At 40.7% G+C, this 22,393-nt stretch overlaps 2 protein-coding genes across 5 annotated transcripts in view; one reads left to right on the forward strand and one right to left on the reverse strand.

Annotated features, from left to right (window-relative positions):
* AFG3L2 (AFG3 like matrix AAA peptidase subunit 2) overlaps positions 1 to 5,577 on the reverse strand; it is a 48,827-nt gene extending 43,250 nt beyond the window's left edge. For 2 of the 3 annotated variants that reach the window (XR_006278919.1, XM_043508130.1), the window contains exon 1: positions 5,168 to 5,361. Coding sequence is in view for 2 of the 3 variants with exons in the window: in XM_043508130.1 (XP_043364065.1) it covers positions 5,168 to 5,287 (120 nt within the window). In the remaining variant the exon portion in view is untranslated. Of the gene's footprint in view, positions 1 to 5,167 lie in introns of all 3 variants that reach the window. The other variant, XM_038388475.2, reaches the window with a different exon arrangement.
* Positions 5,578 to 5,589: 12 nt separating this feature from the next.
* On the forward strand, positions 5,590 to 21,286 carry PRELID3A (PRELI domain containing 3A). 2 transcript variants are annotated; one of them, XM_038391578.2, is made up of 6 exons: positions 5,590 to 5,727; positions 11,022 to 11,190; positions 11,572 to 11,661; positions 12,587 to 12,657; positions 12,770 to 12,872; positions 19,491 to 21,286. In XM_038391578.2, exons 1-6 carry the CDS (start codon positions 5,696 to 5,698, stop codon positions 19,608 to 19,610), a joined length of 585 nt encoding a protein of 194 aa, XP_038247506.1. In that variant the 5' UTR covers positions 5,590 to 5,695; the 3' UTR covers positions 19,611 to 21,286. The 2 variants fall into 2 exon arrangements, with proteins under 2 accessions (XP_038247506.1, XP_038247507.1); XM_038391579.2 differs by lacking the exon at positions 19,491 to 21,286 and adding an exon at positions 14,718 to 19,483.
* Positions 21,287 to 22,393: the final 1,107 nt, after the last annotated feature.

Genomic DNA, 22,393 nt, shown 5'->3' on the forward strand with positions numbered 1-22,393 from the left:
CCTTTCATGCTCCTGGAAGAAATTGCTAAAAGTGAATTAGCCTGACACTGGGTGACTCAGCAGAAATAACTCTGCATCAGGTCTAGCATCTGACATCACTGTGAACCAGAACGAGGGCGTCGCATATCTATGCAAGGTCCTATTATCTTCACTCTGCAGCACTTATGAAGGAAAACTCAATGTTATTAATGTTTAGCAATTATGTTATGCTTAAAATATTCTGGTTGTAAAACAGACTTTCTATCCAAAGGGTGAATCTAATATCAAAGATGGAAAAAAGAAATTGATATGCTGCTTCACAGAATTCCATCACGCCACCATAAATTGCGTTTATAATATTATCCTTTGAAAGCTGTTGCCAATCTTGGGATTTTTTTTTTAAGGTTTTAATTAAAGACTTTTGAACACAGTTTGATCCATTTCCACTTTTGGAATTAGGGCATTCATTCATATGAATTCCCCCATCTCCTACTTATTCACTTCTGATATAGAGACAGGCAGGTAAAGGATTTTCAGTCTGTTGATGTCCTCCCTTCCATCTTTATTTTGTATTGTCATACTTAGGGCTCAATGAAATCTGTTTTATTATTGTGGATTTTCAGATTTAGTTTTTTTCTATTAAAAAAATTAATTCCATCTCCTCTGGCCCTGAGGAGATGTCTTTACTGTTTTGTATAGCGTGGGATTTTTTTTTTTAAGCGCTGGATTCCATGTTATTGTTTTGATTCCGTCCACATTCTGGTTAACACAGATTTCATGAAAAAACGAGGAGTCCTTGTGGCACTTTAGAGACTAACAAGTTTATTTGGGCATAAGCTTTCGTGGGCTATAACCCACTTCATCAGATGCATGGAGTGAAAAATACAGTAGGCAACTATAAATATACAGCACATGAAAAGATGGGAGTTGCCTTAGGAAGTGGGGGGGGGTCAGTGCTAATGAGGCCAATTCAATCAGGGTGGATGTGGCCCGTTGACAAGAAGGTGCGAGTATCAGAGGGAAAATTACTTTTTGTAGTGACCCAGCCACCCCAGTCTTTATTCAGGCCTAATTTGATGGTGTTGAGTTTGCAAATTAATTCCAGTTCCCCGCTGAAGTCTGTTTTTGAAGCTTTTTTGGTTAAAGAATGGCCACTTTTAAGTCTGTTATTGAGTGTCCAGGGAGATTGTCCAGTGCTCTCCTACTGGTTTTTGAATATTACAATTCTTGATGTCCAGTTTGTGTCCATTTATTCTTTTGCGTAGAGACAATAATCTACATGCATCTCAAGGACAAGGAAGTGATAAAAGAAGGTGCAGTGAAACTCACAAGAAAACTATGTCTGACAATTTTGGCTCACCTTCTCTTCTATGTTACCTGTCTTTCTGCAACACCAAAAATTAATGAAGGTCCGTTGGGGAGACTATTTATTTTATTCATGATCCAAATTCAGAAAGTAACTGAACAAAATATTCAAGAGCAAGAATATTCTGAGCAAGAATATTCAGCAACTTTTGCTCCATCTAATCAGGGAAAACAATTGTGTTCATACAGTTTAAGATTGTTTATGGGTAAACCAGGTTATAACCAGCATGAATAGGGTTAAACTGTGCTATGACTTGGTTGATCAGGAATATGCCATAGCATGAGGACAGACCGGAGCAGAAGAGCTAGTAGAAGAGGTAGTACACTGCTGTATTTATCTCTGCAGACTACAAACTGTGCTGCTAAAACGTCTCTAATAGTGCCTCAGGTGAGAGGCACACACGGAAGAGTTACAAAATATATTCTATAAAGAAGGAAGTAAAAGTTACCTTTATGCCACCTACATTGAATCACTAGACAGTCTTGACTGTACCCATGTTTACACTGGCTATAGACCTATGCCAAAGTTAATTAATTTAAAAAATGCATTCAGTTCCCTTCTCCCCAACCTGAGTAAATTCAACAGTTATTAGAATTCCTATGTGAATTTATCTGCATAATCTAAAAGCCCAGGCTACTCTATCAAGGAATATTATAGTCAAGATGTTACACATTCAAGCTAATAATATATATAGTATAATAAATGTCACGGAAATCCAGTTTTAGCACATGTTGCTATTTTTAGGGAAACTATTCTTGGGTTAGCTGGAAATGAGAATGCCAGAGTGACCTAAAATGATACGATACTTTCAGGTGTTTCAAAGGGGGAAAGAAGAGCGAGCAAACGAAGCATACTTTGCCGTCATGCTGTCCAAACATTTAGGCCATTTCGTGAACCATACAGGGGAACCCTGCCCAACCTATCAAACCTGGGGATAAAACAGTTGTCATGACAAAGGAATTTGAAATAAATAAATAAATAAAAACACGCAAGTAAATATCCTTCATTGCTCCAAGGAACCTTCATCTTAGGGAGAGAGAATGATACCTAATGAGCATTTTTAACAACGTTGATAAAACACTCACAGATATAAAATAGTCCACAATGGAGAGGTGAAGAGAGCATACAGGTCAGCTTTACATCAAGCCTGTGATGCAACTCTACTCACTATTTAACAGTATCAGACAAATACAAGGTTTCAATTTAGCAGCCGTTTTAGTCTGTATTCGCAAAAAAGAAAAGGAGTACTTGTGGCACCTTAGAGAGTAACAAATTTATTTTGTGAGCTATACATTCAGCTGTATTTTCCACCGAATGCATCCGATGAAGTGAGCTGTAGCTCATGAAAGCTTATGCTCAAATAAATTTGTTAGACAAATACAAGACTTGTAGCACTGAATAAATGCTGCCTCATGCTCTCTCTCCTTCAGAATTTTGTGCTGCAAACAAAATGGCAGCATTGCTGGGTATTTAAAAAAAAGACACCCACCAGAACTTTTCACCATACAGAAAAGAAAAGATGAAAAGCCACTAAATCCTCAATTCTAATCCACAGAAAGTTACCAAGAACACAAAAGAAGCACAGAAAATCACCAACATTTTCAATTACATCAACAGAAAACGAATCTTTTCCCAAAAATCAAGAGGTTATCAATAAATAAAAAGAACACTAGTACTAGTTATTTATTGCATGGCAAAAACTTCAAAAACGTTTTTAAAATGTCCGAAACTGGTGGTTCCCAACCAGGAGAACATGCACCCCTAGGGGTACACAGAGGTCTTCCAGCGGATACATCAACTCATCTAGGATATTGTATAGTTTTTACAACAGGCTACGTAAAAAGCACTAGTGAAGTCAGCACAAACTAAAATTTCATACGACTTGTTTATACTGCTCTATATATATATACACTAAAACTGAAGTATAATATTTATATTCCAATTGATTTATTTTATAATTATATGGTAGAAATTAGAAAGCAAGTAACTTTTCAGTAAGAGTGTTCTGCGAAACTTTGTCTGATTTTGTAAGCAAGTAGTTTTTAAGTGAAGTGAAACTTGGGGGTATGCAAGACAAATCAAACTCCGAAAAGGGGTACAGTAGCCTGGAAAGGTTAAGAGCCACTGTTTTAAACTGAACAATGTAAATTGGACCCAGCCGATATCCTTTTAATTATCTAACAACCATCAGCTATTGCATAAGAGTGTTTAGAAAAAAAGTAGAAGCTTTCTAATAAAGACTAATCCTTTGAAAATGCAATATTGTATAACTAACTTACATAAAGGCAGGCACAGCAGACTGTTATATATGGTTATCGCCATAGTTTACCTGTAAATTATGCTTTCCACTGAAGATACTCTAATTAAGATATTAAATTTCTAATGTTCATCATCATATATATATATTCTACCTCCTTAATATAATTCTTAAAAGGAAAACATACAATTTTGAATAAGGATATATTCATTAATAATAGTAAGTGTTCAACTTTCTTAACGATCAGTGGTATTGCCTACAACAAGCCATTAAGAAAGCTGTCCTGATAAAGTTAAGGACTTACTAAAGAATTAAAACAAACTATGCCTAGAGATGGAAGTATAGACAGGCTTTAAGAGCTCATGCTGAAGTATCCCAAGCGTTTCATAAGTATTCACTTATCTTTGCAGCAACAATGTGAACTATTCCCCCATCACAAATAGGAAACTGGGGCACAGAGACATTAAGTGACTTGCCAAAGGTCATGTAGGACAGTGGTTCTCAACCAGGAGTACACATACCCTGGGGGTACACAGAGGTCTTCCGGGGGTACATCAACTGATCTAGATATTTGCTTCGTTTTACAACAGGCTACATAAAAAGCACTACTGAAGTCAATACAAACTAAAATTTCACAGTCAAGGTCTTGCTTATACTGCTCTATATGCTATGCATAGAAATGCAAGTACAATATTTATATTCCAATTGATTTATTTTATAATTATATGGTAAAAATGAGAAAGTCAGCAGTTTTTCAGTAACAGTGTGCTGTGACACTTTGGTATTTTTATGTCTTAGTTTGTAAGTGAGGTGCAACTTGGGAGTACGCAAGATAAATTAGACTCCTGAAAGGGGTACAGTAGTCTGGAAAGGTGGAGAGCCAGTGACTAGCAAGTGTGCGGAAGAGTCAGGAACTAAATGGAGTCCCTGTCCAGTGCCATGCCACAAGACCATCCTCCCTTTCTATCCAATGCGATTACAAATAAGGGTGGCCACTCAGACAGCTTTTGTGCTCCACACACCTGTGCTGTAGGAGCTGGACAGAGGCCACACCATCTCACTGAGAGCCGAACGGCCATCGGATGTCAGTGATTTTTGTGCCTTTGCCCAGATTCAATTCTGCAACCTAAAGCTCGCACCTGTGAGCTTCCAATTCCCGTCACTTCCCTTTAAAGTGACCACAGGAGATTTTTTTTTTTTTTTAACACCTTGGTTTACGGGTGAGCTACGAACAGTTCGCAGGGATCCAGAATCCTTTGACCTGAGCGCAGCGTCCAGCGCCCTCCTGGCCTTGCTCTCCCCCGCCATCGCCCCCCACCTTGCTTTAACATTGATGCCCTGGAGACCGGCCTCCAGCTCCCGCTTGGCAGGGACACGCTGCAGGGCCGGGGCACCCCGATCCCCGGCTCCTGAAGGACAAAACCCAACAGCAAGACCCCGGGGAGGGGGCGCGCCCGGGCACGCGGGTCACCGCAGCTCCACTCTCCGGCCTGGGAGCGATCGTCCCTCCGCCCCCCCCCCGACAGCGGCTGCCCCGGCTCCTCCCGCACCGCCGCGTCACTCACCTGCGCCAGCCCCGGCCCAGAGGGGCCCCGGCCCGAGAGCAGCTGCTGCAGCGTCAGGACCCTAGGCAGGCCCCGGCGCCGGCAGCAGCCCCGCGACAGCAGCAGGCAGCGGTGCGCCATGGCCAAACGGCCGCTCCGAGCCTCGCCTCGCCAGCCACAAACTCCACCCCCACCGCGGCGTGCGAGCTCATCACGTCACGTCGGGAGCGGAGTGTGTGGGGGGGGGGTCACGTGACTGCAGGAGACTACGGGCGATGGGACGACGTATTTAAAGGGGGGGCGGGGTTGGTTTTCCCCCCTCCCCCCCCCTCCGGTGCCCCGCGCGCCCCGCCCACTCGTGAGGCAGTTGGGAGCGCGTGAGTCATCAGCCCGCCCGGCACAGTCTGTTCCCGGCTCGCGGCGTCCCGCCTCCTGGTCGCGTCACGGCCCCTCCCGCGCGGAGCCGGCTCTTTCTTTGCCCGCAGCCCGGCCGAGAGCGAGCGGAGGGGTCGCCGTTGGAGCTCGTGCGCCAGCTGCCGCCGCGGCGCCATGAAGATCTGGAGCTCGGAGCACGTGTTCGGGTAAGCGGGCGGCGGCCGGCGCCGGGCCCCTGGCTTGAAGGCGGGGCGGTGGTTCCGGCGGGCCCGGGCGGTCACTCCGCCGTTACCGAGCCAGACGCCGGTCTGTGCCCGTGTGAGCCGGGGCCCCCGCCGGTCACGGGGCTGAACGCCACCGCGGCCCTATGATACTCCAGCCCCGGCCCCGCGCCCTTCACCCACGGGCCGGGAAATGTCATTTCTCCCTAGCTCATAGTTGAGGAAACTGAGGCCCAGAGTAGGGTTGTGACTCGTCCGAGGTCACCCCGCAGCTCAATGGCAGAGGCAGGTGACTGACAGCGGTGGCCATGCGGCACCACGCCGCCCTCCGGAGAAAAAGTGCCAAGTGGGACCTACGACCTACAGTTATTGCAGTGGCCTTAACTTGGCTTATCAGCCTGGGCTGCCACTCGGTGTCTCTCTTCATGGGGTGGGTTGCAGGAAGTGTCATCAATTCCGCAGTGCCACCCCCCCCCCCGTTTTTTGCCCCCCCTAAGAAACTAGCTGATCATGACAGGTTTCAGAGTAGCAGCCGTGTTAGTCTGTATTCGCAAAAAGAAAAGGAGGACTTGTGGCACCTTAGAGACTAACACATTTATTAGCGCATAAGCTTTCGTGAGCTGCATCCGATGAAGTGAGCTGTAGCTCACGAAAGCTTATGCTCTAATAAATGTGTTAGTCTCTAAGGTGCCACAAGTCCTCCTTTTCTTTTAGCTGATCGTGAGATCTTTTTGTAGTTCAAGTTAAGATTGTGCGCAGCTGTCACTGAGTGAGGCGTGCATTTTGCTGTTCAAAGGGGATGCAGTTGGTGGCAGTGCAGTATGGAGATCCCTGCACAATGTTCCATACCAACGTGAGAGAGGTGACTGAGGGCTTCTCTAATGGGGAAGTTTTACTGATGTGATCCCTTGTGGACATTATTAATCCTGTAAAAGAGTGGCTTTTTTCACCTTGGTTTAAATCACTTCTCAACCACCAAAGAAGCTCTTATAATAGAATGAGTGTCCACTGGGGAGTTCTGCTGGTATAACTACGTTGGTTTAAATTCACCCCCCAAATTATGCTGAAACTTTCCGGTATAGACAAGGGCTGAAAGCAGTGTGAAAGGTTTCCACATCTGTCTTCTGTTCGCCAAGGTATGCAGGAAATAAGACTCCAAAAGGGCAGAGTTATGAAACTGACAAAACTATTACATTATTTGGCCTTAAGGCATAAGTATTCATAAATGACCTTTCATACTATTAGAGCAAACACAGATGCAGCTGATTCTCCTAAAGGGTATAAACAGATTAAAACTGAATTATTGTATGCCTCTCTTCCCCCCCCCCCTTTTTAAATCAGTAATGTGTTTTAAGTAATCCATGAAATATCTTCAATGAACTGCTAACACTCAAAGTTAATAACTTACTTTGTCATTTATTTCATGTTCTTCATATAAGTGAAACATTTAACTGCAAAAAAGGTTACGTATGACATTTGAAAACTGCTTATGTCATACAGTTCTCGTTTTGTATAATTGGTAGCAAAGTTATAGAATGGGAATACTTGTGTCAAAGTCTAGCCACATCATGCTGGGAAACATCTGTAGATAACAGGCTACAAACTTCAGTGATGATGGCTTAGACATTTCAAAACAACGGCTTTCTTTTCGCACTTGTTTGTTTTATATATATATGTGTATATATATATATATATATATATATATATGTGTATATATATATATATATGTGTATATATATATATATGTATAGGTATAGGTATAAGCTTGTGGGGTTTTTTGTTTTGTTTTTTGTTTTTAAAGTCAGTGAAATCATAGCCTCGCTGTATAGAAAAATGATATAGTCCCTGCTTCCTAGAACTCTACAGTCTAGACTGGATAAACCTAGGCGATACGGGGCGAGGAGGGAGAGGGAAGGAGGAAAGTAAGTTCAGAATGTGACTCTGAAGTCACAGATGAAGCTTGGTAGTTGTATGTGTTGGTGTTTTTCACCACCCGGTTCTTCCAAGCTGATGGAAGTGGGTTTTGAGGAGGGATTTGAAAAACGTTCCATTATTGCAAACTCCAGTCTTGCTTTACCAATGTTAGCAACTTTGGGAGCCTTAATGTAGGTGTACCATCTGTGTTTAAAGCACCATGTCATCTAGCCTGGCACAGACCCTCTGTCAATTAGACATGCTATGTCTATACTGCAGTAAAATACCCATGGTTGGCCTTTGTCAGCTGACTCTAGCTTTGGTTGCAGAGCTATAAAATTGCAGTGTAGGCATTTGGGCTGAAGCCTGGGTGCTGGGACCCTATGAGGGGGGAAGAGTCTACACTGCAATTTTATAGCCCAAGCCCCATGACCTACAGCCAGCTGATGTGGGCCAACTGTGGGTACTTTATTGCAGTGTAGATGTACCCAGAGAGTGTTTAAAATGTCATTGAAAGCCCCCCATGCTAGGATTCTCGCAGTTGCTAACATATGTGAAGCTAGAATGATGTTAGCAGCAATCTAAAATCTTTGCAAAACTTTCTTAGTATAGGGGTTTGTACTGGTTTAACTACATTTACTTAAATAACTTCAGATAAGCTGGTGTACATTTGGTGTGTGGACAAAGATCTATTCTCAAAGTTTTGACAGCTGAAGTTATGATGTGTAAACCAAAACTTAGAGTGTAAAATGAAAGCTGGGTGCTCATAAAGCTTTCTCTTGTGTGGTACAACTTCTGTTTTGAGCAACTGCAGAGCTTGACTTGAAAATCAGTTATCTGTGGGACATAATACTTTCTTGATGCTATGTGAAAATTAGATCGCAGAGTGTGAGGCCTGCAAAACCGTATGCTGCAATGTGTGTGAGTGTAGTTAGATCAGAGATTCATAAAATGGCCTTTAGCTCCTTGTAAGTCTTCAAGGACATCTTGCCTTTGTTAATCACCTTTATGCTTAGTTTTATGTTCAGGTTACATTGCATAATTCCTGAAGATAATATGAAGACCAGTTCATGCATATCTTTTAGTGGAGAGCAGGGTCTAGGAATAGAGGAAGGAACAATTTTTGAATTATTATTACTTTTTTTAATTTAAAGCAAATATTTCCCCATTTTGTTTTTCCTGTTCATGCTGGAGATGTTTGCAAAACTCCATCTTAGAGAGGGGGGGGGCAGGGTTATAGAGGAATGTCTTGTAGATGCCTTCCTACCTGGGGGAGTTAAGCTCTAGTCTAATTAAAAACTATAACACTTTTCCATTATTTATCTAACATAGCTCCTATAACAAAATGACTCGATATCTTACTCTTTATGAAACCTCACCTATTTAAACATCTCCAATAAAAAAGACAAAATACTGTTTAGTCAGAAGTTTGAACGAAACAAACATCAAATCAAATTCTGGCATTGAGGAGAGTGACTTCAAAAGTTAGAGCCTCTGAGAACACCTTGTTACTGACCTTGGAAAGCTGGGCCTTACAGCTGACTTTCAAGACTTCAGCACATGACATAAGGCTGTTTGCCTCGGAGGTCCTGACTGTGCTAAACAAAAACAATAGTCAGTTGTATAAAATTTACTGTTGCAATGCTTATTCTTGTAAGGGTTTTAACACCTCCACATAGCAACACCTTTTGCATGGTGCCTGCACTTGACTTTTATGCCCTAATTTTTTTTCCACTGCAGAGCCACAGTTGCTAACAGTAGTGGAGTTGAACAAGTGTTAGTAATATGGAAAACTTGAGTGCAGAAAATTCCTTAGAGAAACCGCTGTAGATTGTGTTGGTTTAGCTGGACTTGAACTTGCTCCGTGAAGTAACAGCTGATTTACAAAATGAGAGAATCCTACTGCAGACAGTGGCAGGTCTGTGGGTAACAGACCTCAGCTGTATTTGGCTTTCAGTGGTTGGTCTGCTAGTTTAGATGAAGCGAAATTGTTAAAGAAATCTTGATAAAGATCTGGTGGAATATGGTGTTTAGTTCCGAGGCTGCTGAGGGTGTAGGGGGAAATGTGTTCCTGATACTGTCACTTTGCTAATGTAGTATAGGGCGGCCTTTACATGTGAATAGCAAGAGCTGAAGGTAAGGTGAGTACCAGTCTCCATAACCCTAGAACATTGAAAGAAATTTTCAAGGAGGCCAGCTTTAGTTTGGAGAACATGACCTCATAAATCAGTTTGCCGTTTTAGTCCTGGGATATTAGAGAGACAAGGTGGGTGAGGTAATACCTTTTATTCGGTGAAAGAGACAAGCTGTTGAGTTTACACGGTCTCTTTTTTCCCAGACCTGAAGAGCTCTATGTAAGCTTGAAAGCTTGTCTCTTTCACCAATAGAAGTTGGCTCAATAAAAGAGAGTGCCTCATCCACCTTGTCTCTTCTACTCTTAGGTAAAGCTTATATTGACACCATATTGCTAGAACAAACATCATTTATCAAATATCCATTATCTATAACTTCAGCCCGTTCCAGCTTCACCCTTTTTAATAGGTCTCAAGTTAGACAATCAACAATCACTTTGGAACAGGTTGATCATGTATAATATGTATGCAATACAAAGTACACTTACACAAACTATCAGGTATTCTTTCAACACTGTCAGTAATGTTTAAGAACAGAAGAATTTCCATACTGGATCAAACCCATCATCCATCTAGTGCAGTCTTGTTTCTCTTGTATCTGACTCTGGCCAGTACCAGATACTTCAGAGAAGGTGCCAAAGCCACACAGTAGGTGCATGTGGGATGATCTGCCCCCTGTACTAGGTTTCCTCTAATCCCAAATAGTTAGAGATTGGTTTAAATCCTGAAGCATGAGGCTTAATATTGCTTCCAAAATGTGTTAGCATTACCTAGATATTTATTATTGCTTTTTGCCTCAGTGTCCTTTGGTAGTGAGCTCTACTGTTTGTTTACATGTTGCATGGAAAAGTATTTCCTATTAATTTTTCTGAGTTTGCCATCTTTTAACTTCAGTAAATGTCACCTTGTTCTTGTGTTAGATCAGGAGCTTCTGTTTTTCCTGTCTATCTTCACTATAACTTCCTCATTTTATGTACCTTTCTTTCCTTTCCAGGTAAACAAATAAAAGGAGACATGACAATCTGTCTCTTTAATCTTTCCATGTAAAAATTCTTCCATGCCCCTAACTATTTAATGGACCTTCTGAGCCCCCCTCTAATTCAGCAATATTTGTTTTTGATGCGAGGTGACCAGTACTTCACCCAATACCCCAGATAAGTCTGCACCACTCATTTGATCTTAGATAAGTATTGTTAATGAAATGTATAAATACTGTCTTTTTTTCCCCCATAGACACCCATGGGATACAGTTATCAAAGCTGCTATGAGAAAATACCCCAATCCCATGAATCCATGTGTGGTAGGAGTAGATGTGATAGACAGAAGCCTTGATAACCAGGGAAGGTTGCATAGTCACCGACTTCTCAGCACAGAGTGGGGACTACCAAGTATTGTAAAAACGGTATGTTTTTATAAGTTGAAGGAGTAACTGACAATGTAATGCATCTAAACACTTCATCCTGTGGGATCTCGACTCTGAATTTATAGTAAACACCTTTTCCAGAAATCGTAGGGAAAGTGTAATAATATAGCAGCACATCTTTTGCCGTAAATGCATTGCAGTGTTTCCTGAAATGTTAATCAAATTTCAATTGTATCTTCCAGGCAGGGACTATGTCCCTTTGTGTGATTGCCTAGCACTCAGCATGTTGAGGTCTTGATCCTGATCAGGGGGTTCATGTACAACCACAACATAAATATGTAAAAGTAGTAATTTGGAACACCTTTTGTAATTTGCTCTGATGTCATGTTGAATATTTAAATAGAATGTTTTGTCTTCTAGATTTTGGGAACAAGTAGGACTTTGACATACATTAAAGAACATTCAGTGGTAGATCCAGTAAAAAAGAAAATGGAACTTTGCTCCACCAATGTAAGTGACTAAGTGAGGTCAGGAAGCTTTTGGTAATGGCTGTAGGGGAATAGAACAACCGCCTGCTTATTTGCAATACAAAAGAAAGCTTTGCTTTTAGACATGCACAAGCTTGCACTCATGGCTGTCAAACAAAGACCTGACATTTTCAATGTGAGCTGGATGGTTTGAAGCTTTTCTGGGTTGCCAATTTTCTTTTTGCCTTTTCAGTTGCTGTTGACTGCTTCTTTGTATGAGTAAGCAACTTTAAATATGTAGGCAATATAAAATATTTGTGTGGGTGTAACTTTGACATCAGGTGAAACCATCTTCTGAGAAAGCAGAAATGACGAACTCATGTATTAGAAAATAAAATATGCTGGCCAAAGAAATTATTTCACTAAACAGCAGCAGAAATAAATTTAGAACTATATTGCAAATCTTGATGAAATATGCAAACTGTTACGTTGTATTCTAATGGCCTTCAAACTTATCAAGTTTTAAATGGAAGATCTCAGTAAGAGTCTTGTGTTTGTACAGTAAATGTACACTTAGGGACTTTCCTAAGTACATGTTTTGTGTGTGATTGGTAAGACTGCTTATTTTCCTCAAGAGCCTGGATTAAAAAGCTTGCCATTGCAAACATACTGAAGTTCAGACTTGGTTCAACATTCACAAATGTTATTGGAATGCTACCTGAATCGTGTTGGACAACTTGGAATGTAGAAAGACCTAGTGAAAAGCAAAGGTTACCTGGCTGTAACTGGATTTGCAATAGGAGAAGACAAACCACCTCTCAATTATAATTGTGCTGTTACAAAGTACAGTAACTGTCCTGTTTTCTGCTGTTGAGGATAATGAAGCACCAATTGGTGCTACTGAGTTGTTGATAGAGGAAACCGCAAAGAGGAGAAAACGCTGAGGATTTGTGTGTTTTGTTTTTAAGATTACTCTCACAAATTTGGTCTCAGTTGATGAGAGATTGATCTACACGCCTCATCCTGAAAACCCAGAAAAGTAAGTTGGAGTGGAGGGGGGGGGTCTGTCTGTTCCTTTCTGAGAGAGGGTATATTGCTTTTTTTTTTTTTTTTTTGTACCAGTAAGCTTTATTTTATGTCTTTCATTGCAGGACTGTGCTAACTCAAGAAGCAATTATTACTGTAAAAGGCGTTAGCCTGAGTAATTATTTGGAAAGTTTAATGGCCAACACAATATCCTCCAATGCTAGAAAGGTATGCTTTTGTGTCAATAATTCTTGGGCACTTGTACTGCTGAATACCATGCTTAAGGTTCAAACCTGCAGGATTGAACCCTAAGTGTGTACAACTTTTATTTTTAACCATTAAATTTGTGGTGTTCCTGTAAATGTCACCAGAAGTAAGAAATGAAATACTTGTTTTGTTAGTTTTTAAATGCATGCTAACCTGTCTGTAATGTTCCTATTGTTAGAGACTGTTACCCAAGCAGCTCTTAAACGCTCATGTCACAGTTCAAAGAGTTTATAGACACTTTGCTGGTAGCCTTTTAAAGACTGAATGGCAAATTAATTCACAAAATCCAAACCGCTCACACAGATTGCAGACTTTGTGCTCAGCACAATCTCATTTGTTCAAATTCTTATCTGCCCATTGCACTCCATGTGCGCCGTCCCTTTGCCTGTGACCTGAAATCATCCAGCTTAGTTTAATGCAAGCAGTTCTGCACAGAGATTAAATGACCTGATTTTTTTTTTTGATAAAAAGGGGAGGAACCTAGGCCAACTTGTATACCCCCTCTTGTAAGTAAATTCCCCAATTTGTGTTAATCTGCAAGGCATAGAAAAAGAGCTTTGTTCATCCCAAAGTACTGTTCACACTCCAGATAGGGCTTTGGGAGTGGTTATTTGCTACTGTTGGGGGCGCTCTGTCTTGCTCTCACACTTCTAGAAATCTATGGAGGATCACCCGGGTACCTCTCCACTAGCACCAGCTGGAGGAAGAGCAGCAGACTGAAATGAATGTGTTGTGACAGAGCATAGGTCAGGTGTAGGGATGGGAAGGACAAACAGTGAAGGAGGGAGCAGTGAGACAGATGTGAGGGTGAGTGGGATGTGGTGCACAAATAGAAGTGGGAGTTGGCCTGATTGGGTAGTGGCAGTTCAGGTCCAGTCATACTTCCCGATGCCATCCTAGGTAGTATGTGTGTCTTGGCCAGCCCCTTTCCCCTGGAAATAGGATATCACTAGACAGTGATGCTGCTTCTGTCGCTTGATGTCCAGCATTAGATTGTAGATTCAGCCCTTCTTGGTCAGAAGGATATCGGGGGGAGGGTGTGGAGGAGGAGGGAATCTGAATGTTCGCTTAATCCCTGCTGTGCACTTCCCTGAGGCAATAGCAAAGGTGTGAGGGGATAGACTGGCAGAAATAAAGTATTGGGGTTAAGGTTGGGGGTTAAGTGGATGAACTGCAGGGTTTGGGGAGAGGGAGAAAAAGTGGCTAGTTTGTATTTTTGTTCGGTGGCCATAAACATCTCTCCACTTTAAACTTTTTACAATTCTCTCCTCCAATTCCACTTAGAGTAATGGGGTACATGCTGTGATCTCACCATCCTCTGATACTCGCAAGGGCAGTTAAATCTTTGGTTTACCAACAGTCCACTTAGAAAATGTCTGACATGTATAGAAAGCCAAATTTAGAAAAGGGCTTCTTCCATATAACACTTAAACATCTTTGTAGCCAAGTGTCAAACGGTGGAACAGTACCTTCTTGTCCTTTCTAAGGCAGCTAGGTCCATTCAGAGATGCTTAACTTGGCAGGAATTTGTGTGTGCTGTTTCCAGCCCTTTCATTACTAACAAGGAGCTCTACTTTGAAGGAGGTGGTGACCACAGAAGCACAAGACTGAGTTTCAGTGCTTTCAGAAGTCTGCTTAGTGATGGCAAAAGCTTTGCTGGAAAGTGTTTTCTGCTGTATCTTGAAATGCTGGCGTAAATGTTGAATTTTGCTTTGAGGGTTTGAGATTGCAGGCCTGATACCTGAATACTACAATGATGAAAGATGAATTTTGTGCCATGTGTTAATCTTTTCTGTGTTACTCCAGGGGTGGGATGCTATTGAGTGGATAATTCAAAATTCTGAAAGCGCTCTAAGCTAGCAGTCTCTCTCTACATCTGCAGTTTGTACTAACTAGTGGTAACTCCGGCATTCACTATCTCGGTACAGCATTTCAGCTTTCTAGCAAATGTGTGCATGGACTGTTGTGATGTGATGTTTTTTATAGATATGTACATCAGCTTGCATGTACTGTAATACATAATCACAGTTACATACAAGAATGGGAAATTTGTTCTCATAATACTAACTCATGTTTGTCATGTGTGGTTTTTTTTTTATTATTATTGCGACCTAGAATGGGTCAAGTAGCCCAAATCCACTACATCAGTGAAGGGCAGACCTTAGTTATTTCTGCATGTACTGCAGTGCTTTTGTACCATACTTTTGCCTCTTATATATGTAAATGAGAGATTACTGCAGGCCCCTAAGCATGTGAAAATGTCACTCTTTAATAGGGGCCCACTCCAGCTTGGTCAATTAAATTTGACTAGATAAGAACAGTTATCTAAAGAAATTAACCAAAAAATGTTTGGTTAATGGAATCAGCCTTATTATAAAAATGCAGCAGAATTGCACTTAATGTGTTTAGGGTTTGGTTTTCTCAAAACAGGTGCCTAACAAGAATTGTTTTCGGCACAGAGTTATTGCTACTTGCTTTGTCTTCCGTGACAGGAATTGATCTGGTCTCCTCCTTTTTATTAGACTTTTAAGAGGTAGATGGGTGATTGGGGAGGGGCAGCTTCTGTTGGTGGTTTTAAAATTTAGGTGAAAGCTAAACATATTTTACTCTGGTGAATTTGGTATTGTTGCAATAAGAATCTCATTTAGCATCTTAAATTGGTTTCCTGGCTTGCTGCTGTTACAAATGACCTTCCTTCCTAAGCAACATGACTATATTTATTTAAAATTTAACTTTCAGATGCATTTCCATTTGTTCGTGGTAGGAAGTGCTGATTTCTTTCATACTCAGACTTCAAGGCTGAAAGGAGTGGTTAGTTTTCATAGTTTTTATGCTGGACAGTAAATAGTTCTCTTCACCTTTCCTTCCATTAGCTAGACTAGCTCGACTCTGTCATTCTTGTATTGAAACCACAAACTTCCAATGATAAAATCCTAAAACCTTTTTTCATAACTCTTCTCCTTCATTCCTTTGTGTGTGTGTGTGTGTACACGTGCGCCTTATAAAGCCAGCAAATGCTGGCTATATGCTTTCAAGTTTACTTTTCATTCCACTAAATTCTTGAGTTGGACAAACCATTAAGCTTTGTCTTCTCCAAAAAACTTGAACTGGAGTAGTCAGTCTATCAATTATCCAAGATATAATACATCTTTATACCCAGTATTTGACCTAATATTGAAAGCATAATGTAGTGCTGACATATGTAATGTGCATGCTTGGTTATGAATGTGCTTGCCTATATAATGTAGGACTTAAATAACATTGTATTAAATACATTTTATTTTTATTCTCTCACTCACTCAAATCCTCTGTCAGATTCTGTTTTCCTTTTACTGAGTAGAACTGCCCAGGTCCTTAATTTTAAAAGAAATTGTAGAGGTGAAGCTTTATTAACTTAGATTCCACTGCAGAATTGTTCTGAAATTTACCGTTAGCATGGTGCACTGATGCTTAAGTTTTATAGGGATTTAAGCAATTTTTCCAGAGCTGCAAGAAAATACCTCATTGATTGATTGTATTTGTTTTGGAAAACCAACAAACCTACTTTGAATGATTTACTGGTTATAATCCTTGGAAGGCATTTTGTGGATCCGAGTCCCAGCCAAAACATGCTGGCTAATTTTTTGGCTAATAAAAGTCTACTCTCTGTATGATCAGACTTAAACAATCTTAGTGTTTTAAATGTGTTACTTGTTTCCTTTCAGTGTTTTAGTTACAGGGACACTAATATGCAAAAGGAAAGTAACTTGAAAAATAGCTTTTCAGTCTGAAAAGCTTGTACCTGGGGTTATTTCTAACACCTAACATTGGTGGAAAGAGTTGTGGTTTGTTTTTGTTTTTTCCTTCTGATCTCTGTGAATATGACAGTTCAGTCAGTTACACTATTTTGTAATGCATTTATTTCCTGTTGCATGTAGCAACCTGCACTGCTCTGTTGTAGCTCGCATGCTTGCTTCCCTATACTCTGAGAAAGTTTGCCAGCAATAGTACCAGCAAAACAAACTGAAGTGGTAATTGTGTGCACAGAGGGGAAACAGGCGGGGGGGGGGGGGAGGAGGAGAATGAGGAGTTTGGTGTGGCCCTTGGGCCTACTAAGTATCAGCAGGGAAGCCGGGGGAAAAAAAGATGACTTTGAAGAAGAATAAGGGTTGCTATGACTAAAATTCAGTTTTAATTAGCCAAACCAAAAATATGCAAGTTGGTGTCCATTTAACATGTTGGTGGCACTCATTATAAAGGCTAACTTCCAATCCACTAACATTTTGTAAGAACTGAAATTTCTCATGCTTGGTCTTGGCTCAAGAATGAGAATTTTGATTCTATGGGTTTCTGTTTTTAATACTTTTCAGGATGGGGACTGTCTACTAGTGTGTGGGCAATTCCTAGCGAACACTGACCGCTAACCATGACATAAACATTGATCACTCAATATAGCATTTGGATAACAAAGGGCTTTATTTCTAAACTTGGCATGTTCTTCCTGGTGATTGAAGATGCCGCCTCCTATTTCACAATCCATTTTCTTTCAACGAAGCTAAATGGAAATAGCATTTTAAGCTTGTGCAGTCTTTTATTTTTCTTATCTTGAAAAAGACTGACTGGTTATTTGAATGTGCTTCCACTCTAGTTCCCACTGGTTAGGGAAGAGGCGACAGTGGGATAGGGACTATTAAAATCCTGTAGCAAATATCCATATAGTGCTCTCTTAGGGGTAACACCCTCTTTCTTCCGGCATTAGTAATCTCCCCAGCTATTGAACTTGTTTGCATGCATTGCAGTTTGTAAAGCTAATGACCTAATGACTCAATCACATAGCATACATTCTGGTGCTTCTTGCTGAGCTGCCTGTGTCACAAGAGTTCAGTTCTTACAGAAATATTGTTCTGAGGAATCCTGTCCTCTGATATCTGCTCATTTGGGTGCCATCCTGTATTCTGCACTGTCTAACCAGACCTAGTAGTATCTCTTCCTAGAATGCATTTTAGCATGAACTGAGTACTTTTAATCCAGCTGTTTCATTCATTAGGGTGTATGCGTGGGTGGTAAAGTGAAGAGTTAATGGATAAGAATAGTAAGAACAGGACAGTATGTCCTGTGAAAACCACCAAGTCTCTAGAGGATGCCTTTTGTGGTAGTAATGATGTAAAAGGTTAAGGTGAGCTTGATTTTTACTTCTCTCCAAGAGGACTTGAAAAGCTTCTGACACTTGAAGACTAAGCCTGATATGCCAGGTGGGAAAGTACTTGTGCCACCATGCCCTCAAATCCATGCACATTGAATTTCCATCCACGTATCTTAAATCCCCTGGAAAAAATCACTTCTTCTGTCCTCTTAAATAATAACACCTCCCTTGGTCTGTTCTGCCACCCAAATAAATTAAATTCCACCTCCCCAATCAGTTCTACCCCAGTCCTCAACTTTACAGGGTGCTGCTGCCCTCACCCCCTTGCTCTTAAGGAAATGCATGCCCTGCACCTACCAAATATTCCCCTGGGCACTCTGCTAATTGCATCAACCTTTCCTGTTAAAGTAGTAGTGTTTTTGAGAGGTTTTGTGGCCTTCCTTTCCCCTCCCCGCCAGACAGAGGCCAGTGTCTCCCTGGTCTCACTCAGCCTATGTACCTGGGCAAAACTTCTACTCACCCTGAGTAAATGGAATTTAAAAGCCCTACACTCCAGTACTTTTGATTAAGGAAATAAAAGTTGTACCCAACTCTAGGCTAGAAATTTCTCATTTTAAAGCTAATCTTCAGTAAGGATGTGACTAGAGTCCAGCAAGATAAGCATGTCAGATAAGTCTCTTGCATGAATTCACAAACCTGGCAGTGTACATTCTATGTGGCCAATTAAAATAAAGGAGCTGCACATTTATATTTAAGTTTTTAATTGCACTTAGTCACAGTACTTTGTTTTCTCTGAAGCCTTCTTAAAATATTCTAAGAGTAGGAGGGAACAGGGCAGGGTGGCAGAAAATTTAGTTGCTGTTTAAAAAACATAGCCCAGTATATGCTGAAAAGTGACTCATCCATGAACTTAGAACTCCATGATACCCTTCCTACAGTCACTTTCTGATCAAATTTTGTTCTGACAAGTAGAATGTCTGTCTTGTTGTTTTTGTTTGTTTTCCTTAACTCAGTGCTGAGTTAACCTGAAAGTCCAGCTTGGTTCTTACTGGCTCTCATCTTCAATAATCGAAAATTCTCCAAATGTAAATTTCTTAACAATTCTGATGCATGAACTGGACTAGAATCTATCTTACTCTCAGTATATGTGTTGGCTTTACTGTGCTAACAGAAAAAGCAAATGGTAAAAATACCCTTATTGCTAAAGTAACCAGTAATTTTACATAGACCCTCTTTTCCCATAACCTCAGTTTGGTATGGCACAAACTTTTTGCACATAAGGTGAAGGTTGTGCAAAGACTCCATTTAATAAAGCTTCAGTAAAAACCTGAAACCTCAACATAAAACCTCTATAGAGCAGTTCTGAAGTCTGACAAAGGAAAGAAAGAGATTTGAAGTTTTAATTTTAAGTGGCCTTGTATCCATTTTGATACTAAATTCATGTCTTTTTCTGACAGGGTCAAGATGCCCTGGAATGGGTGATCGGCAAACTAAACACAGAGTTTGAGGAATTAACATCATCAACACGAGTGAGCATGAAATCTGGAATAGCAGCGGCATCAGCAGCAGAGAACTGAGGCCACATAACACCAAGGAACTGTGACAGAACAACTTTATCCCATGAACTTTATTTCCTTAATCTCTTTTCTATGGCTAACACCAGTCTTTTATATGTTCATCGGAATGTCCAAACTCAAGAAAAATATTTTTCTAGATCTTCCTAGGCTCCATATCAACTTATTTGACCAGTGAAGACTAACATGAGCTCTTATGCTTTCCTTTATTTTTATTTAAATAACCCCATGTGCTGTAGCCAATTGAAACAAAATCTTTCTGGCAATTCTTAAAAATGCCAAAATGTGCCTTTTTTATAAAGGCGGTAACTAGTAGGTTTCTTCTTTCTGCCATCTGTTTTTTGTGCTCGCTTTAAAAAAAAAAAAATTGTGTACATATATTTATTAAGACGTTCTTTAAGGAGAGCAGCTGCTGTATTTTATGAAGGGCAGATGGGTATAAAAGCACTGAATCTAGTGTTAGTCTTCGCTGCTGAAGCAAAATAACAAAGTGACACACTGTAAAGTGATGGAGCTATTTACTCAGGTTATCTGAAAAGCTAGTTCTTGCATGATGGTACTGTCTCTTGCATTGTTAAATGCAGTGTCTGAATGCGATACACAGGTGATTTATGTCTTAGATGTTTGGATACAAACATCTGACAGATGCAGTGAGAATTTAGATGTGAATATAGATTTTTTTAGTTAGACTTTGTGGGGATAGAAGATATAATTTATTTTTGTAATATTTATTCACTGGCTCTAGTCTTTCTCCCCCTCTTCTGGAAGAGCAGCTAATGCCTCCATGGAAAGCGTTGGAAAACTATTGACTTCTAAATGCAACTTTTTATAAGGTGATTTGAATGAAGAGTATCTTTGTTGCTTCAGATTGTAACACTTAACTACTGTTTCTTGTGCCATGAGTCATGGAAGACTCGGCAGAAACTCAGATCCACTCTGAAGAGTAAAGTTTAGGAGTACTAAAAAAAACCAGATGAGAAGCAGAATTGGCTTTCTCTAGAAAAATTTTTTTTCCCCGCCAGAGCTTTCCATGTTTTTGTGTTGATCTTCAATTTACATTTTTGACAATATTTTTGTCAGATTGGCATGAGTAATCATTTTTAGGCTCATTTAAATGTTTCTGATCATAGTCCTTCATTGTCTGCCTGGGAAAACAAGTTACAAAATCCAGTAACACCTATAGAGTAGAATATTTGCAGAAAAACACAAGTTGGATTGCTTTCCAAAAAGTATGAAATCTAAAACTGTTAAAGGTACTGACCTTTCTTTGACATGGATACAGAAATGAGTGTTTGAAAGCCGCACAAGTTTCAGATGCAGCCTTCAATTGAAGGTACATTTTTGATTTGTTGAAGAATTGGAATTAATTTTGTGTGCGCATGCAAAGGCTGAAGAAACAGTCTGTTGCAAAGACTTGATTCCTTGTGCAAACAGAACAAATGGTTTAGAAAACTACTTTTGAGTGAAAATTTAAAAAATTTTTAATGGTAAAAATAAATAATTGTTCCATAACTTGCTTTGATTGGAGTGCTTTAAAATACAATGCTAGTTTGGTGGAAAACCCACCAAACACACGCACGATGTATTTTGGTAATTGCATTGTCCTCTTTTAAACTAAGAGGTAGATCTGTAACTATCAAAGTACACTTTCCTACCAAGAAAATATTTCTATTTTAAAATTTTTTTTTGTTTGGTTGGATGATAAGACTTAATCTTAGCTTTTCAGAATCCAGTCAGTGACAGGAAATATTTACCTTTTTGTCGTCTTAGGGACCTCAGGTGTTCCCTGTATGAAACAGACACTACTCCCAGGCCTTAGTTCTGAATAGGCTGTCTTTCTCCAAAGGACAAGGACAACCTGCATAATCCTGACATTTTTAGCTGAAGTGAGCTCGCTGTTACATGGTGTCCTTTCCTCGGGCGGGGGGGGGAGATACAGAAAGGTCTAATTGCAAAAAACAGTGACAGCTACTTGCCATTTCATCCTGGCACATATGAGTGAGACACAATTGCCACAGCTGTGCAAATGAGATAAAACAGGTGTGACTGACTGAGGGAAAGTTGTAGTAGTACAACATTCCAACACATGCCTGTTTGGGGGGGCTGGTGTTAAATGCGCAGGTGTGGCTATGCTGCAGTAAAACATCCATGGCTGGCTATGCTGGCAGTAAAACACCAATGGCTTTATAGCTTTGTAAGCCTGCTTCAATTGTACTATAGACATTCACCCCTCACATCCTGGAGTCCAGGCTCCAGTCTGAACCCAAACAGCTATAGTACAGTTTTATAGCTCTGTGAGCCCAATTCAATTTACATGGGCCAGCTGGTGGGTGTTTCTTGTTGCAGTGTAAACAATGCCTCCAGATCTCTCAGACTCTCTTTAGCCCCTTGCATTGTGCCTAATGCTGCTGCTAAGTTAAGCCTGAGTTATTGCTTAGGGTAGCCTTAAAATCAATGTGCAAATATTAAAACACAGCTATCACTACCCCAGCAGCATTTGCTACTTGGCACCTTCCAGCCTTGCATATGACTGCTTCTGTCCCGTCCTACCTCTCCTTATTAGCTCTTGTAGGACAGCCAGTGGTGCTGCCCCTTCCAGTCTGCTTCAAACACACACTTTTTGGGCTACTCCACACTGCTTTATCTTAGCCCAAACCAATTACAAATGCAGTCGGGGGGGAGGATGGGGTTTCTCTTCACTATTCTGAGTGCCTCTCCCAGAAATAGGTTTCTGTAGAGCCATGTTTGGTCACTCTCAAGCCATATGTGTGTTGGGGTGGGGGGGT

Source organism: Dermochelys coriacea, chromosome 2, assembly GCF_009764565.3.
Source record: "Dermochelys coriacea isolate rDerCor1 chromosome 2, rDerCor1.pri.v4, whole genome shotgun sequence".
NCBI lineage: Eukaryota > Metazoa > Chordata > Testudines > Dermochelyidae > Dermochelys > Dermochelys coriacea.